The sequence below is a fragment of the Manduca sexta genome, chromosome 19 (genome assembly GCF_014839805.1).
Source record: "Manduca sexta isolate Smith_Timp_Sample1 chromosome 19, JHU_Msex_v1.0, whole genome shotgun sequence".
NCBI classification, from domain to species: Eukaryota; Metazoa; Arthropoda; class Insecta; order Lepidoptera; family Sphingidae; genus Manduca; species Manduca sexta.
This window is the reverse complement of record NC_051133.1, coordinates 9,329,341-9,349,599: the sequence shown is the minus strand read 5'-3', so window position 1 is coordinate 9,349,599 and position 20,259 is coordinate 9,329,341. Positions and strand designations below refer to the sequence as shown.

The 20,259-nt window shown below is 34.4% G+C and overlaps 2 protein-coding genes across 2 annotated transcripts; one reads left to right on the top strand and one right to left on the bottom strand.

The window, feature by feature from the left end:
- Positions 1–151: 151 nt before the first annotated feature.
- On the top strand, positions 152–9,446 carry LOC119189845 (transcription factor collier-like). The gene is made up of 4 exons (XM_037440518.1): positions 152–639; positions 1,611–1,749; positions 6,969–7,125; positions 9,351–9,446. Exons 2-4 carry the CDS (start codon positions 1,619–1,621, stop codon positions 9,444–9,446), a joined length of 384 nt encoding a protein of 127 aa, XP_037296415.1. The 5' UTR covers positions 152–639; positions 1,611–1,618.
- A 2,611-nt stretch (positions 9,447–12,057) lies between these two features.
- Positions 12,058–13,203, bottom strand: LOC115441946 (DNA-directed RNA polymerase II subunit RPB1). Its single transcript, XM_030166876.2, has 2 exons — positions 13,101–13,203; positions 12,058–13,015 (listed from the first exon to the last, which is right to left on the bottom strand). The coding sequence occupies exons 1-2, from the start codon at positions 13,110–13,112 to the stop codon at positions 12,152–12,154; spliced, it is 876 nt and encodes a 291-aa protein (XP_030022736.2). The 5' UTR covers positions 13,113–13,203; the 3' UTR covers positions 12,058–12,151.
- Between the last annotated feature and the right edge of the window lie 7,056 nt (positions 13,204–20,259).

The following is a 20,259-nucleotide window of genomic DNA, read 5'->3' as shown; positions in this document are numbered from 1 at the left end:
TTATTGTGGCGGTGTGCCAGTGGCGCCACCAGTGCGGCTGTTGTCGTCCCGCTCTGGAGGCGAGGGCGTGTCCCCTGGGCGCCTCCCACAGTCCGCGGGGACGGACGGGGGCGCCGCGAAGCTCGGGCACTCGGCGGCGCGCTCCCGCGACGCTTGTTAGTGTTCCGCAAATCCACAGCGGGATCACCCGCACAACCGGGACACGATCCCTAAACGCACATACGATAACACAGAGCCGCCTACAGGGTCGCTACGATACAAACAGTTTCGCAATTCACCAAATGGTTTTTTAACGAAGCTATTTTTGAATTTAGTTCTTTTATTAAAAGTGTAATCTTCGTGTCGTATTTTTATGATGTTGCGGATTTTGTTCGGGTTTTAAATTTGAATAGTAGAATTGTATTTGTGCGGTCCGCGTTTGAATTTGGAAGGCGATTTTCGGGAAAGTTCGCGATTTTCCGGGGGTGTTCGTGCGCTCTCGGAGGACTGATTCGGGGTGCGTGTCGTGATTCGAGATTCGGTCGGACGAGTTAAACGCGGCGGCGGGCGGGTACACGGGCTCGCCGTGGCCGCCGCTGGAGCTCGACCCCGTGGGATGGGGACGGAAACTGTATCCATCGGGAGCGCCCAGGTCATCAGGTATGTCCATCAGACTAACAGAACATTTTGCAATTCTTATGAAGCAGAACCAAGTCATATTTAAAATACGCCGTAGCAGTTTAATTCTAAGAATGAGTGATAAATTAAAAATATATTTACATAAAAACATCGTAATTTACCATTTTAATTTTCATAAAAATATGCTACATTATTCTCAGGACGTTAAGTTAATAAATTTTATGATCGCACTAAAAATTTAAATACAAGTATGTATTCAAATTATTCTTAGTACGAATAAATGTTCATTTGTATCCAAGGAAGTAATTAACTGTGAATATCTTTATCAACGTAAACATAAAGGCTACGGACGGAGCGTCTACGGTCTACGGCGTAGCATAACAAATGAACTACGCTATTGTTATAATTTAATCTCATATCAGATTCAGCTGCAATGTTCTTGGTGTTTTGTAAAAGGTTTATGGATTTTATTACTTACGTGGTCTATGCTTATTTCAGATAAACTAGATTTTTTATTGAAATAAAATTCATCGTTATTTTAAAACAGAATTGTCAAAGTTAAGAAAGTTGTGTAAAGTTTATTTGAATGAATTTCATACATAAAGTAAAATAAATATTTCTTTGTAAAATAGTTTTACTCTGAATATAAATAATTCTATACCGTTATTATAATAGAACTAAAATATTATAGAAATATATTTGGAATAATATAATAAACTGAAGTACAAAAATTTTAATTAAGCTTATAGGGTATGCAACAAAATACAGCTTATACAAAATACTTTGTAAATAATACCAAAAATATATATAACGAAAACTAAACAGTACGACTTTCTATTTAAAAACTAACATTTGAAATAGTTTTTATTTCACTTTATTATAATTTATAAAATAAGAAAAGTTTTATCACACTTAATTTTTAAACTTAATTTTATAATTGATATTAATTTTATTATTTCAAATTATTTATCACTATTGTGTATTTGGTGTAGGCGGACTGATGTTCGGGCTGCACCATCAGGAGGCTGCGGGCGGCCTCCACGCACAGCCGCGAGGGCCCGTCACCTCACTCAAGGAGGAACCTCTCACCAGGGCCTGGATGACACCAAGCTCGTTAGTTGACAATACGAAGTAAGTCATAACGTCAGACCATTGCATATAGAAAGTATTTGTGCATAACTTCAAAAGGTAATCTGTGGCAAAAAAAAATGCCTTAGTTAACATATACCGGTCAATTTAACAGAAAACACAATTGTATAGACGCTTATCCACTGATAGAAAGAAAGAGATTTTTATTGCTGGGACAATTACAAGCTCAAATATAAACATAAGTAATAAATATAACAAAATAAAATATAAGTGTGTCTCAATAATGGGAATCATCATTAAGTTCCTTGCTGCATTACAGTCTAACCAATACTACAGTGATGATTTTCAATAAACGACCTAGGTCACACAGGTTTATAGCAATCTACTATAAGGGCTTTTTGTATTATCAAAGAATGAATAAGGATATTAAAAATATGTAGTAGGTAAAGGTAATGCAAAATTAATTAGTGTGAAAATAATTAATTATTTTAGTATGGTTTTCATTAATAAATGTTATCAATAAAATTACAGTTTTTTTTTATTAAATTGCATTAAAAAAGGGTGGTTCAGTGTTATAGTTTACGAAGAGATAATTCAAGAGTCTTAGATGTAGCAATATTTAATTACAAAATGTGTTACTTTTAACTATTATGTAATGATGATCAGTGGAAGGGATCCTGTAACAAAAGTTAAGCATGTAAACAAGTCAGACAATCCTATTATATAAATTTTCATACATTGAAATTAAACACAAATATTATCAACATATTTCTTCCATTATTTGCAAACAAGTGCAAACAAGGCCAAAATACGTTATATTTTCCAAAAACAACTGTTATTTTCTTTCCCAAATAAAACTGTATTTAGCTACATTAGATACACATGGCAAATCTTTGTTTACACGCTTTTGATAATCCCTTTAGTGGCAGAAAAGAGCAGCGCTAAATAATGTAAGCCGCCGAAATTGTATTAGAGTTTGGTGAAATGAACAAACCGAACGGTTGTACATTAAACAACAGAAACGGATTATGTTGGTGTGTTAGGGGTTCGATTTTAGGCGTTTATTGTAGGGAATTTCATATAGTTAATTAAATGTTAAAAATATAATAAATATTTAAATTATTTTTACATAATTGATATTTTTAAAACTGATAAGTTGTTCGTAGAATAGAATACGAAGAAATTGACTACAATAACTGTAACAAAAAAAAATCTTTCTTTTATATTCAACCAGGTTATAATTTATTGAATAGATAACATTTATCTGACCATTTGTAAAATAGGTCCTAAATGCTTTATTAATTTGGTGAAATATGCTATGTTGTACTTAATTTGTTTGGCCATTTTCTAGTTCATTGAAGTTAGGCAAGGTTAAAATAAACCATGACTCCCAACACGGAAGGCGATGATGCCTTACAATAAGTTCCCAATCCCAATACACACTCTCTAAAACTAATAAAATAAATGAATTTATAATAGAAAAATGAACTTATGAATTAATATTTAATTTCAAAATATCTTAAACCATTAAATTAAAATAAATAGAAAGCACAATTTGTAATCAAAAACAGAATTATTAAAAGTAAAATAGCACCTGCATATCGATACTTTAAGTTCAGCAGTGCACTACGCTGTCCAATCAGCGGCGGGCAAATTCTGTACGGCTATAATGAACCGAGCCGTAACAAGTATAAACGCAAAGGGCGATATAAATCATACGGGTTGTTCCGATCGGTGTTCGCGACTGTACTTTACAATATTGCTTCGAATCCTGTTGCGTATTAAGGGAATCGTGTTATTTTTTTGAATTTGGAATCATGTTAGGGTAATTTAACAAATTTTTTATAAAACTTTTGTCGTCGATGTTACAAAATGAGATAAAATAATGTTAAATATTTTTTTTTTATTTTGCATTTGAATTTTATTTTAATTTTCAACAAAAATACACAGATAATATAATAACCGCACATTTAAATAATAATAATTTGCACCCGTACAGACGGTCGGATATGACGTATTGACGCGTGCTCGAATTAGTGCACATTGTGTACACTCCCCATCTGTCGTGTTTTAGCTAAATGAGTTTAGTTAAAATGTTTACTTGGAAACTCAAGTGTTTGCGTAACAGACGCTAGATTTTGTTTGGAAAGAATTCTTGTTTTAGTTACAGTATCGTTTAATTATTTTGTATATTGCCTGGTTGGTAAGATCTTGTTGTCTTTAACGGGTTTTCAAAATATTTGGTTTTAAGGACCTAATGCTAACTAGTCACATGTAAATATCGCCGCTTCTCTCATAGATTTCAATCTTGATAATAAAATAAAACCTAGTATATTCTATATTAATTATAAACACTTAATTAAAATAATCAATAAACATGATTTTATGAAAAAAAAATAATTATACAAATTCCCCTAATATTTACCCATTTTACCCTTATTTCAATAAAAGCTGAACCAAATTGTACGAAATCAAGAGTGCGGGTGACAAATGTTGATAGATAACAGTCCGTCTACGATGACAGCTCCATTTATAAACGGCTTTAAATCATTAGCCGCGCCTCTGCGATTAGCCGGAACGTTTTTAATAAATTAAATTTCAGTACCAGTTAATGATGCCTATTAAATATGAATTTGTGTCGTTTGTTCAATCGGAATTGGTGCTTAAGATCTGTTTAATACGGACTATGATGGTTGTATATTTTTTGTGTCGTTGTTTTCAATAGGAATTGGTGCTTAAGATCTATTAAATACGAACTATGATGGTTGTATATATTTTTTAAATTTGAAATTAGATTATTATATTTTAATTACCTTGTATAAAACGTTCTAAATTTATTTTTTTTATTTGAATTAAACGCTTAATATCAAGCTGTGTTAGAAATTTCACAGAATTCCTAATCCATGTCATCCATCCGCTTTACCCGAAACAGGAAAAAAATCTTGCCGCACATTGACAAAGCGCTCGCGATCTGTAAGCGGAAAAAGCGCTGCAACCTAATCGCGTATACTTCGCTGAAACTGGTTGCGATAAATATAACAATGGAGTGTCGCGTGCGAGAGTATAAAATGGCAATCGCGAAACCAATTTGTTTACGCAAATTCTGCAGCAGGGAGAGATGAATGGGCGACCATAGCGTAATACGCTCCTGGCCGGGTAATGTCGTGCGCTACCGCTGGCTAATGTCGATATCGATATGTCGATACTTATGGAAATTTAATAAGCGGTATATTTTTTTCTGGTTTAATAAAAATAAATCCGGTGTACGTTTTGTACAATTTTAACAAAAACATCTTTAGTTTTGAGTTCTGTTTGCACTTAACAAACATATTAAATTAATAAAACGAGTAATATTACATAACTTTCAGAAAAAATATTATTGAAGAAATCATAACATTAGAACCCAGTTATGTGCGTACAAAAAAAATATGTTTTTTTAATTTATTTCCTGATTCTATATGGCGTCTTGGAACTTGTCTAACTCTTGCAGACTTACCGAGGTCATATTGAATTATATAAAAGGTGTATAATATTTACGTTTTTCCAACTGATATTTGCACATTACACCTAACCAGCATAATAAGTAAAGCTTTAGAAATAACTAGACGGTCACTCACATTTGAAATACCTACCACCTTGTAAATCATGATATATTATTAAGGGTCACTTTATATTATAACGGTGGAACATCTCTAACTTTTATTTTAAATAATCTTAGAGAAAAATGTTTGTCATAACCATTCACAAAGTATGTGCTCTAAAGAACAGAAAAGTACATCCAAGGTTTTGCAACAAATTTCAAATTTCGAACGCCTTTAGGCCACTCCTGCGACTGTGCCAACAGTAACATCTATATAAGCTAAATATGTGTAATAAGGTTTTCCAAGTTGGCAGAGTTATATTGTAGATATATTCGTGTTAAACGTGAATATGGAGGTTGCTTGATTTCTGTCTCCTAGAAAACCAATGTGAAGTAATAGCTTGGTGTTGCAGCGAAGATTCTGGTGGTTACTTTACCTTTCCATTGGGCGGAAGCATATAAATATGGTAGAATCTAATAATGTGCCAGTTAATGAACAGCAAAGATCACTTAACATAAGGTGACACATTTATTAGTTTGGTTCAGCATTTACTATAAATACACTTCATAAGTGTATCATTCTCCATATTACCCTATTTTCAATCATAACTGCAATATGTTCTAATGATGGCTAGCCTTTATATTTTACAATCGACAAATAGAAACAAAAAATTAGGCCAGCACTGGTCGGAAGCAAAATCAACGGAGCAACAGTGAGAAATGAGACCGAAGATTTGATGAACTGCACGCATTTGAAATGTTGTTCTATCGATGTATTTATTGCACACATTGACAACAACCCAGTGCTGTTGTGTCAAACAAAATTCAACCTTATTTTGAGCGGAGTAAGACTTAATCGTTAGAAATATTATATTTGTTGTAAATACCAAAATCAAGTCACCACATGTCGATATCGAGGCGTGTGGCAACATTTGTGTATCATCACTTCATTTATGTTATCGGTATTTTAGAATACCGCTTAGATTTATGCGTATTGAGTAAAGGGAGCTTTCGAAGCTCCTAGTAGATATAGCTAAAATTAAATATATTTTGTTATACGTCTTCTAATAAAAGTGACAAAATATTTTACGTAATAATGCGTGCAATCGTAAGAAGCCGACCATTAAAAGTGATGACAAATATATTTACAAATGGAATGCAAGGGTTGACAATAAACGTGCTTTCTTGCAAAATGTCTCAAGTGACGGTCACACCAGTAAATCGTTTTTAAAAAGATCATAATCCTTTTCTTTTGTCTTTTATGTTCGGTGGCTACACACAAAAGGCGACCTAATCGCTTTTGGTGGCAATATGTTCAATTCTTTTGACAAATAAAATTTACCAGTAACTGAAGTCATTATAATTTATGACTTCATTATTGGATTTGGTTATTATTCTGAGTTCACTATACCGGCCGATTTTTTATGATATTGTATGCTGTAACAGTAAACATAGTATTGGTCTTTTAATTTTTAAGTTAGTACTTAGGATATTAGGTTACATATTAATACTTATTAGTTCAAACCTTTCCATTAGTGATTAGGTCTTTAATAATTTACGAAATAGTTGCGATTTGTACACGATTTATAACAAAACTATTAATTAATTCATAATATTTATGATATTTTTATTATAAAGCACAGCATAATTCACGTTTTTAAAGTTATTTTCTATCACACAGTAGCGTGGGTGTCGGCCGGGCTCATTTCGAGAAGCAACCGCCGAGTAACCTGCGCAAGAGCAACTTCTTCCACTTCGTGGTTGCTTTGTATGACCGCGCCGGTCAACCGGTCGAAATCGAACGAACTGCCTTCATCGGATTCATTGAAAAAGATCAGGTAAAAAACAGTCTTGTTACAATATGTATAAAGTTTGTATTGTATGGTACTCTTGCTCGTCGAGAAAAGAAGCCGAAGTTATAACTATAGAACATAATAAAATATTACTGTTTTATTTTTTGTTGTTGTTATAATAAGATTATGTACATTAGACATTACTGTCGTGATTAAGGACCTGTTACTGCAAAACTTAAAGTTCATTTTTAAAAATATAATTTATTTATTTTTAAAACATTTTACTAACAGCCAAGATCCAAAGCGGTAAATGAATTTAAAATCGAAACTGCTTTCAATACATAGTTATTATTGTTGGTTTATCAATAAATCCTTTGGTGATGCGTATCTCGAATCAGAGGCGCTTCATCAATCAGGATATGGCTGACATGATGTCTATTGTGTGCACAATGCTTATATCCATAATGCGCGTGCGTTGGTGGCATGATTTAAAAACATTTATTACAAACGTGTTTACGTGAAGTTGTCAGGTTTGGGTGTAAAAAGATGCGTAAGTATTATTCGTTCGGAAACGAGGAATTTAAGTTTTTGAACGTCAACAAAATGTTTTTGCTTTTTTATTGCGTAACTAGCAAAGTATTGTAATAAAAATGATAGCAGCATATAGTTTTAAAATGTAATTTTAAGTAAATCTGTATCTTAGATAAACATATATCATTACTTGAAAGAATATACAATACGACTACTTTAAACAGTATTTTAATAAAAAATGCATCTCGATTGCTAACCTCCTTTTTTTGAAGTCGGTTAAACATAAACTCTTATGAAACAACCCCAATTACAACAATAGCAAAATAGTCCGATAAAATAAGTGAAATATAAAGAAACGCGCACACACAAGCACAAAATGGAGCGTCGTATAGCGTTCGCACGTCTTGTTTGTTGCCGCGGAGTGCTGTCGCGTTAATTATTCACATAGTAAACATTCATGCCCGCGTTTTTACGGCGCCTGTGTCGCACTCTTTATGATGTACTTTATGAACACCGCCTTTTGGATGTCCGATGAAATTTCACTTGCGTGGTAATTTGGTGCTAAGGTAAACGGTTTGGGCAATCAGTTTTGTGTAACTAGAGATAGCTGGTAGAGGGATAGCTGGGCGATTCTCGTTTCGGAGACCAAGACCCACTTTGGGTCGCTGAGTTGAGCAGTTTTATGTGATTTTATGAGGTTTTAGTGTAGAATTGTTTATGCTTTAGAAGTCATAATACTAACACGTAGTCATTCCATTTCATCCCAATGCTACAGTTTACCAATCGTATATTTATCATTGAATGTAGTATGGTGAGACTATTCCGTCATTGTGGTATAAATTTCAGTAACAGACAACTCAGCTCTACTTTTTCGGATTGAAAATCTTATGTATTAAATTCGAAGAAAATCTTATATATTAAATTCGGATAAGCCCGACCTAGGATTCAAACTCAGAACCTCAGACTCACAGTCCAAGTACGCTTCGATTACTTATGCAGTTATAGTTTGCTTTATATTGACATTTGAGAGTATGAATAGTGAGTACAAGATCATTTTAAAAGTAATCTCATCCATCAACAATACTGAGCTCGTACCTAACTTGATGATGTAAAAGAGAAGTTTTAAAATAGTTTATTTTTAGTAGTTTATTTGCAGTAAGATTACATTAAATTACACTATAATAAATAATATCATAAGGATCATTACTGAGTAACAAAATTACCAGGGGTCTCCAGCTAGGCGAGGCCTGTATTTTAGGAGACTAATATTAGAGAACATACTGTAATAATAATAGGAAAGTTCAATATGATTAGTGTACAAAAAAGTATTTACTAATAAAATATAAATAAATAAAATGATCATTAGCCTCTTCAGTACAATACTTTTTTTATAATTGATCAGCTCATGATAGACTCGGTAGTCTATACTTTGCAACCAACTACTTAGTTATTTTGAGCTTATACTATGAACAGTTCTTGTTTGAACATAAATTACCAACCTTGTTATATATCAAGGGGTATGCATACAATTGGTACGTTTTTTTTAAAAAATACAATACATATAATAATCTAAGACTATATTTCGTAAGATTTAAGTTCTATATTCACAAAATAATATACTTTAAAAGTATCAGGTATCCTATAAATGTTCTGAAATTCGCTAGCACATAGTAAAACTCTATGCAATATATGAAAAAAAACGAAGTGATATAGATAGCTATACAAACTATTTGTTTCAGGAACCTGAAGGTCAGAAGACAAACAACGGCATCCAATATAGACTGCAATTACTTTATGCAAATGGTGAGTTCGTTCAATTTGTTTCTTTGTTTTAATTGACTTCCTATTGGTATAGCTTAGTAATGGCTTTGGCGACCTACACTTGACTGGAAGTTAACATATTATTAACGATCATGGCCTATATTCAATAGAATATTATAAGTTTAATTATAATTGAATAATAAAAATGTTTAATGATTATTTATGTTTATGCGTATGTTAGACGTTCAAACAAAAGTATTTACAGACATTATTGCGGTTATTTATATTGTTATTTTCTCCTGACATTTCGAAGTCTTTGTAGCCTTCATCGTCATGAGGCGGACAAAAAAATAATAATATAAATAAGCGCGATAAAATCCGTAAACAGTTTTATTTCAATAAAAATATTTTTTAATGATCATAGACACATTTTTGCTATGTTTTAATTATTTTGTTTGCTTAGAAAAACACACTGATTTATCATTGATATATTAGATATCTTGTTTGATGAGGTTGATGAACGCTAATTGTTTTAAAAAAAAGGTCCTGGCTGGCATTTTTTTTGCAACGATAGTCAATTAATCAAAGAATTGTTTTATCCTGTGTATTTGTTTGTGAGACTTGAAAATACATTAAAGACTTAATGTTTTTATCATACATACATATTCCAACTCAAGTCAAAGTCATCGATCTCCCTCCAACCACTTAAATTTATGTTTCGATACAGTTTATTGCACATCAAATCATTAACCTTATAAACACACAAAGTCAACCTAACAATCAACCTTTACTAAAGGCAGTCCAAACTAAAAAAATATTTTTGCGTTGGATAGCCCTTTGTTCATGGAGTGCTATAGGCTATATATCATCACACTATACCCAATAGGAGCGGAGCAGTAATGGCTAATCTCTGGAACTACCGGTCCAAACTGAAAAATTCTTTTTGCGTTGGATAGCCCTTTATTCGTGGATTGCTATAGGCTATATATTATCACGCTATACGCAATAGGAACGGAGCAGTAATGGCTAATATCTGGAACTACCGGTCCAAACTGAAAAATTCTTTTTGCGTTGGATAGCCCTTTATTCGTGGATTGCTATAGGCTATATATCATCACGCTATACGCAATAGGAACGGAGCAGTAATGGCTAATATCTGGAACTACCGGTCCAAATTGAAAAATTCTTTTTGCGTTGGATAGCCCTTTGTTCGTGGAGTGCTCTAAGTTATATATCATCACGCTATGACCAATAGGAGCGGAGCAGTAATGGCTAATCTCAGGAACTACCAGTTTGAACTGAAAAATTCGTTGTGTTGGATAGCCCTTTATTTGTGGGGTCCTATAGGCTGTATATCATCACGCTATGACCAATAGGAGCGGAGCAGTAATGAAAAATGTTGCAAATACGGGGACAATTTATTAGTTTTGAGAGCTTCTGTTGCGTGCGCTGCGTAAACGGTTAAAGTTATGCAACAATGATGTATGACTGGATTATCCCTCTTTAAAAGTTCTAAAAAAATATATTATAAAACAAAGTCCGCCGCTGCATCCGTCTGCCTGAACGTCTTAAACTCAAAAACTACCCAACGTATTAAGATAAAATTTGGTATGGAGACAGTTTGAAACCCTGGGAAGAACATAGGCTCCCGGAAAACTACTACTTTTATAATGGAAAACTTTAGCCTGAAAACCTTTATAACGCGGGCGGAGCCGCGAGCAAAAGCTAGTCCTAAATAAAATAATAATAAATACGCTTTTATATTATCTATCGCCTTCAGATTGTTAATGTGAATCTTCACAGAACGGATATCAGTCGCTTGCTCTTTCTATCTCAAGGTTATTATTCATAATTTTATAATATTATGCAACAGGCACGAGTTTTTTTTGCTTTGTAGTAATGTACCCCAAAATTTTGATTTCCTAAAAAGGCGAAGATATGTAAAGATTAACTTCTTAGAAATGATTTATTACTTTATTATTGTTGTATTATAATAATTAGTACTATATAAAAACGTTTTAAAGCTTTTATTATTTTATTAGCCATGGTATGTAAATGTGTTCTTATACAAATGTAACCCTATTAAATATATACATTTTGATCTTTTCACATGTTATTTAATTTTCTGTTCCATACAGTCTCCATTTTTTTTTTGTAACACAAATAAAACATATTTAATTAATTTTATTCAATATAATTTCATTTGCTTATTTAAATATGGAAGATATTTTATCTATTTTTTTTTATTTCCAATTTTTTCTTTCTTTCGAATATATATACATAGCGGCTAATATACTATTATCAACTTACATCTCAGGATGCCGAGCGTAATGAATAAACAGGCAATACTTTGTAATTTAAAGTTCTGTATGTTGCAGGTTGGTATTGTTTATAGGCGGTCGGTTTAGTTACATCCCGAAATGTCTCTAGAACAAGTTAGGTCTATCAATAATTCGTCATATTAGATTCTATTTTGGTAATTAACCTTTGACAACTTTAAATACTTCCTATTAGATACGCTAAATTATAGTGACATTTAAATGGATGCAGACGGAATCCATATAACACCAAATAAAAGCGACATCGATGCTGATTGATGTTCCAACTTATTATTATTGTTTTGGCTGTGTAGCTTTGAAAAAATCATAAATTTAATTAAAAAGGTTTACATAAATTAAAAATAAATACTTTAGAATCGTTTTATTAATAGACACATAATGAAGGTAAATCTCATACACAAGATAATAACAATAACAAAAGTTACATAGTTTATGATATTCTATTTTTTCCAGCCGGAGCTAACGTGTGGTACAGAAGAGTATGAGGAATAATCATAATGTCCCCCGTGGTAAGGAACACTAGCACCATGGGCCCATTGTTGGCCACCATATGCTACACCGTGTGAAGGAACTGCGTACGAAAATTGGGCTTTCAAAGGAGCTTGTTGAATAGAATATGAAGGGGAACTATAGGAAACCACTGATGGAGCTACGGAATAAGATAATGCGGAACTACTACCGTATCCCAGTGTGCTGCTTACCAAGGGGGCTGGGGTTGAGGATGGATACGAAACATAATTCTGACCAGAATATGTTGAATACGACGTTGGGCTGACAGTATACGATACAGGTGCAGAATGGAAATGAGACTGAGGTTGGCTATACGAAGATCCGTGGGAGTAAGAATACGACTGAGAAGGATAAGACGCTACGTGGCTCACAGGGTTAGAGGCAATACTATAACTGTATCTAGGTGCGAAAGTAGACTTGGTATACGACGCTACAGAAGGATAAGATTTAAAATTACTGGAGTGGGACTGGTAACTAACTGGAGTTGTTGAATAAACTGGAGCTACTGTAGTATACTGTGGTGAAGAGTGATACGTAGAATGGCTGGCATGCACTGGAACATATGTTGAATGAGCGCTAGAGTGTTTGTCGTAGTAGCTGCCGATCTTCACTTCGGAGCTGGCAGATGCAGGCAGGTACGTGTTGGCGATGTGGCTTGAATGGGCTGGAACTGCATAGCTCGAGATTACTGGTTGAGACGCAAGCGCTAGTTCAGCACTACTTAGAGGTGTTGGCGTGGTGATTTCTATTTCGTGGCTTATTACCACAACTGTAGCGCAAAACAATATCACCGCCTAGAAAAAAATATGTTTATTAATATAATGCATAAAATATTATATACAAATATTATCTTAATGTAATTTAAATGAAACAGTATACCTTCGTGTACATATTTCAGCCGTTCCGATGACAATTTAATTTAAAAAATAATTTGCATCTTCTTTTATAGCTCATGGGTCAAACTGGTATTTAATCATCTGTGTGGATTCATGCAAATGGAAACTTACTGACTCACTGCGAATTGACCTTATAAGCTTCGAATTAAGATTTAAATATCTGCAGATACAAGTTTGTCAATCGACTTGTGTTTAGCATGATAACAATACTACGGTAACCTTATGACATTAATTCAAACTATTGTATAGGTCATAGGAAAATTAATGGTAAGAAATGACGGGTCATATCACGAAACATGAATAATATCATCATTTAATGCAAAAAATATAACATAATTTACTAAAAATGGAGAAATTATGGAACATTACATAAAAAAATGTTTTGGTAATGAGTTTTTCATATTATATAGTGAACAGATTGTAATTAAATTTCTTAATGAGTTTAAAAAATATGAATTTATCTAGAGATTCTAGTCATATGAATATTATGATCAAAAACAATTCCCCAGTTTCTCAATTAGGTCATCTAGTCAATTTTATGACAATCTCTTTTTATGGAGTAACTAAGGTAATAGTAGGTGAAAACCAAACAAATTAAATATAATAAAGAAGCCCTTTATTTCCTGATACAACTTACATAAAATTGATGCCAACTTTATAATACTTAGAAGCGGCGATAGCCAAGTTGGGTGTGAAACGGACGGCCAAGACGAATGTCCGCAGGTTCAAATCCCAAAGGGCACACACCTCTGACTTTTCTAAAAGTCATGTGTGTATTTTTTCTGAATTTATCGTTCGCCTTAACGGTGAAGGAAAACATCGTGAGGAAACCTGCACATCTGAGAAGTTCTCTATACGAATTCCGAAGGTGTGTGAGGTCTACCAATCCTCACTAGGCCAGCGTGGTGGTCTAAGGCCTAATCCCTCTTAGTAATAGAGGAGGCCCGTGCTCAGCAGTGGGCAAGTATATAATACAGGGCTGATATATTATATTATTTATTATTTATAATACTAAATAAATCCTCAAGCTATAATATCAAAAACCCCTCTCAGGTGAGACTTCCTCCAAGGATTGCCCTTCTCTATCCTGCGGTATTTGGTGCCATTCTGGACTTGCAATTTTTTTTTTTACCTTTAAATAAGTAACGCTAAAATTTCAATGATCACAAACTTCCATATCACTTGTTAGTCGATACCGTGAAGCTTATTGGGCTATATCCCTCTAGTATGTTGCCATGTGGTGTCTATAGCATCTGTGATCTTGGTGTTGAAAATACCTATTTCTTACAAGTACTAATGTGTACTATGTGTATGTACTAATGGTGATGAGTTATATAATTCTTCTAATATAAAATACAATAATAATATATTTCGCGTTGAATAAATTATTTAAGCCTCCACCCGATAATAGGGGACCGGCCTATGCTTGATTTTGTACATTATTCTATATGTAATGGTTAATAATACGAAAAAGAAGCACGTCTGCGAAAACAGCATAACAATTGGTTAAAAAATAAGCGAGTTATTCATATTTAAAATATTGTACAAGCAGAAGTGGGCGCGATGTGGGGATATCGCTTCATCTCTTTTTTTCGCACGCGTCGTAATTCCCGATGACGTTACATGTAGATGTTTCGTCTCTTTTCTGTTTATTGTTAATTACCCCTTCCACCGAAATTCAAAGACTTATAACTTGTTGATTTTTTACCGGATTTTAATAATTCCTTCTGTGTTATAATTTATAATATGTAAATATTTGATAATAGTAAAGAACAAAAATGAGTCCGGTACCCTATTGCTGTTACAGCTAAAAATTTTGACTCGATTATCAATAATTTACAACTGTGATAACATGGGCATAGCCAGGTTTCAAATCCAGCGGGGAAGGAGAGGACTTAAATTTAACCTTTTTATGATGAGGGTCTTATGATTCTTCTGGAAAGATGTAAATCCATGAGTGGTTGATATTTCTCATAAACCGGTAATTCGAATATGACTTTTCTATAAAACTTACTACTATTCTAAATGCGAATGTTTGACGGTTTGTTGAAGGAAAAGGCGGAAACCGCAGAACGGATTTGGATAAAATTTGTCACGGATGAACCATGTTTTGGATTAATATAATTAAGCTACTACTTATATCGGTTATTAAATATTAATTTTGTTTTTTGTACACGATTACGGCAGTCACCCCACTGCACTTGATAGTAAGAGTGGGGTCTAATAGAATGTCGACTAACGAGAGATGATTACCCTTCGGCAGTCGACACAATTATGCCGGCCTGTTGAAACCGGATATACAGGCTGATCCCGGAACACGACACACTTACGGGGGCCAATATGGTGGATTTTAACAACTTGTGTAGCGGGTACCTACGCTATCCGAAAAAATCATATTTAAAAATGTTTTTAGGGACTTTTTTGCTTCACACGGACGGAGCTACTAATAACATCTGTTTAATAATAATATTTTTAATGTAAAAGAGCTTGTAATTATTAAATGTTTAACGTTGAAAGTCCATTGTTTCAAACGTCAGATAAATCTTATCCGCGAAATATGATTTATGATATCCTGGGGCCTTATTCTCTATGACTGTGTAAGCTACAATACGGTAAATGCGACCGTGGTTACGTTATCTTCGTGAAATTAGCGTGGAATGGTATTCAGTATGCCATTTTCTTTTGTCTCAAACTCAGAGTCTTAAACGCGATGCGGTACGTTTCGTGTTTGTTACCCAACGTCAAAATAACGTGTGGTATAGATAATAAGGCTTCTGGTTGAATATGAAAGTGAGACTCTTGGTTATCAATTTTATCATTGGAACTGTCACATTTAATTAAGTGGTTTTTCAATTGTCAGTTACCCATTATATAAATTATAACCTGACTAAATATAAAACTAAGACAATTGAACAACTTTATTCATACAGCTGTAATTTTAATATGTTCGTATTGCATTTGACTTTACGAATATTTTATCTGATAACTAAAAAAATATTATCGACTGCAGTACTGAGGGCTTGGGTTCAAATCCTGGATCGGTTAAAGTAATATTGGGTTTTTCTACTCAATCCGGAGTCTGGAATTTGTACCCGATATGGCGATAGGCTCGCTCCCTACCACATCATGGGACGGAACACACTTGGCGAAAAGTGGGTGCCCTGGTTGTGCCTCTGCCTCTCATACCCCTTCGGGGATAAATGCGTGATTTTGTGTGTGAGCGATTTCTTTAATTTATAACCCGAACGAAACCGCGACGTATCCCAAGTATATTTATAATATCCGCATCAGATGCTCATTAATTTTACATAATATGATAGGTCAGTTTTGTTTTTTCAATATTCATTGCATTCCCAAGTTGGTTATGACACGCATTTGCATTTAAAGTAGATACTCTTATACCTAAAACGCATTTAAATTTATTTATAGAAAGTTTTAAAACTGTTTATAATTTAATATCTTGTAGTTTATTTGAATATCTAATAAAGATTTTATTCCTTTGCTGCCATAATTATTCTACTTTGTTTTTATAGTGCTTGATAGCCTAGTTGGGAATGCAACGCACTGTTGAGCCGAAGGTCTACAGCTTCAAACCCAACACGAAAATGTTTGCTTTTAGAAGTTAAATGTGTATTATGTACCAATAATGTTTCGCCTTGAGGGCGAAGGAAAACATCATGAGGAAACCTCCATACTTGAGAACTCTCCATAAGAATTTCGGTAGTATGTTAAGTCTGGCAACCCGCCTAAAGCCAGCGTGGTGAACTAAAGACTAAACCCTCTCATTAGTAGAGAAGCCCATGCTTAACAGTGGGCAGTATATAATACAGGTCTGGTATTATGCAATTACGTTGTATCTTTTCTGCAGAAAATCACGGCACAAAGGCCAGTCCTTGAGGCAACTCCTTGAGGGTTGCATGAAAGTATGAATTAAACACAATGATACTCTTGTTGGGATGTGTAGACCTTGCAGGTTCTTTGTCTTACGTTGTCAAAAAACAGCAAAAAACATCATCCGCAAGGTGAAAAAACTATTGCTAAGATGATTGCTATAGACTAAGTATGGAATGATACATAGTCTATAGATGGGATCTAGATGGACCGGTCGCTGGGGTATCGATTGAGAGAACGGTATGCCTGCTAAGTTAAATGGCTCAACTGCCCGTCACTAGATGAACATTGAACATATCAAACATAACGTATGCGAAGGATGCAACATGCGTTCTTGACCAGGTTTCCTCGCTGTGATACAGATTGAGCACTTCGACCCTGGTTCTTAGCTCTGGTGACTTCTACTCCTAGCCGACTAGTTAAGGTAAGCCAAAGGAGATTTCATTTAGGCACACGGAATCAGGGAAGGCGACCTCGCCACTCACAGTTGCCTTACCATAAAACCACCTCTGCAGGATTATTATTATTATAAACACTCAAACTTTCAATAAATCTCTAATACGATATAAAATTCCCTTCCCTTTCCTGAAAATTTGGCCCGAGATTAATCATATTACTTGAAGAAAGAATCAGACAAAAGACGTGACCATCTATCGATCACCGAATTCTCAATACGTGATGGAAATCCGCTATACTATGCTGGTCATTCTGACTAGTCTCGCCCCTTTTACAACCAGTCTACTTATATCCCGAAGGTAATATGCAAATAGTGAATGCCGTGTCAAGAAAATTTCTCAGTTATCAGGTGTAGAGTATTCAACTTGATATGGCAGGATTAGACAAAAATCGAAATATTTAAAATACAAAACCTTTTAGATCAAAGCGACTATTCGTCGTTCAGAAAATGGGTTCAGTATTGATAATTCCAAAATGGCGGACAAAAACATCATAATTATGTCAAAAATATTAACTGTTTTATACATTAACTAGCTTTTGCTCGCGGCTCCGCCCGCGTTATAAGGTTTTTCAGGCTAAAGTTTTCCGTTATAAAAATAGTAGTTTCCCGGGAGCCTATGTTCTTCCCAGGGTCTCAAACTGTCTCCATACCAAATTTCATCTTAATACGTTGGGTAGTTTTTGAGTTTAACACGTTAAGGCAGACAGATGCAGCGGGGGACTTTGTTATATTATTTAGAACTTTTTTAAGTGAAACAATCCCGTCATACATCATTGTTGCATAACTTTAACCGTTTACGCAGCGCAGGCAACGGAAGCTCTCAAAACTCATAATTTTCCCCGTTTTTGCAACATGTTTCATTACTGCTCCGCTCCTATTGGTCATAGCATGATGGTATATAGCCTATAGCACTCCAGGAACAAAGGGCTATCCAACACAAAAAGATTTTTTCAGTTCAAACCGGTAGTTCTTGAGATTAGCCATTACTGCTCCGCTCCTATTAGTGATAGCGTGATGATATATAGCTTATAGCGATCCACAAATAAAGGGCTATCCAACACAAAACGAATTTTTCAGTTGAAACCGGTAGTTCCTGAGATTAGCCATTACTGCTCCGCTCCTATTGGTCATAGCGTGATGATATATAACTTTGAGCACTCCACAAACAAAGGACTATTCAACACAAAAATATTTTTCAGTTCGAATCGGTAGTTCCTGAGATTAGCCAATACTGCTCCGCTCCTATTGAATATAGCGTGATGATATATAGCCTATAGCTCTCCACGAACAAAGGGCTATCCAACGCAAAAAGAACTTTTCAGTTTGGACCAGTAGTTCCTGAGATTAGCCATTACTGCCCCGCTCCTATTGGGTATAGCGTGATGATATATATCCTATAGCACTCCACGAACAAAGGGCTATCCAACGCAAAAAGAATTTTTCAGTTTGGACCGGTAGTTCCTGAGATTAGCCATTACTGCCCCGCTCCTTTTGGGTATAGCGTGATGATATATAGCCTATAGCACTCCACGAACAAAGGGCTATCCAACGCAAAAAGAATTTTTCAGTTTGGACCGGTAGTTCCTGAGATTAGCCATTACTGCCCCGCTCCTATTGGGTATAGCGTGATGATATATAGCCTATAGCACTCCACGAACAAAGGGCTATCCAACGTAAAAAGAATTTTTCGGTTTGGACCGGTAGTTCCTGAGATTAGCGCGTTCAAACAAACAAACAAACAAACAAACAAACTCTTCAGCTTTATATAATAGTATAGATACATATGTACAACAAAAAAAAAAAAAATACTTTATTTATCACGTAGGCGAACAAAGTTGCACTTATGATACGTCAAAACAAAGAATAAGAATAATTATTATTTCTAAACAACTATTAAAATCACTTATATAACTATGGAGATTTTAAATTAGGGATAAAGTTTATACAAAAGACTAGGTACAAACCGAAGTAACCAGCTCGGGCTGGCAAGTAGGGGGAAAATAGAAGGGTAACGCGTCGCGATCCTCACCGGTGAGGACATGAGCCCTAGCCTAGCTAACCTACCAGCCTTTCACTAGCTACCTAAGTGATGACTACCCGAAGAAGAAAGGCAGAAAGAAACTCCGGGCTTTCTTTTTGTCATCAATTGTTCAGTACTTCTTTTGTATTTTTTCCAAGTCTTTCTTGTACATAGTCACAATAGTTATATAAGCTAATGCACGCACATCACCGTTAACATGGGATAAGATGAAATCCAATCGACTAAACCTGGAGCGGCATAAAATAAAATTAGCGATAGCAAATAAAAGAGAACATAGATTCATACTTAAATAACGGCGTACAGCGTGCATTCGCCTACATTTACAATCATAGTTTTCAATCATGAGAAAAGAAAAAAAAATAGTGATATTGAACAGGCAAACACAACATGATCGGGTGGTCGTCTTTCAAAAATTACATTTCATTAAGATATGATATGATATACGTACAACGTACTTTTATATATGTATTTTCGATTGCTCTCTTTTGACTCGATGTATCACTGACAGAATAGTTATGACCTATATTTTGTTTTTTAACTACAACTGCTAAAAATCTATTAGGTAAACTACCTTGTAAAAGTGACTTGTAATAAGTACATTAAGTTTACAATGTATAAAGAATAATGAACTCTCAATTGATATAATTATAATCTGACTTCATTTATACGTAACTTAAAAACTTAAACTTCAGTGATGAAAAACTTTCAAATGGGTGTAATAAATAGGGTCAACATACAATTGAAAACATGGAA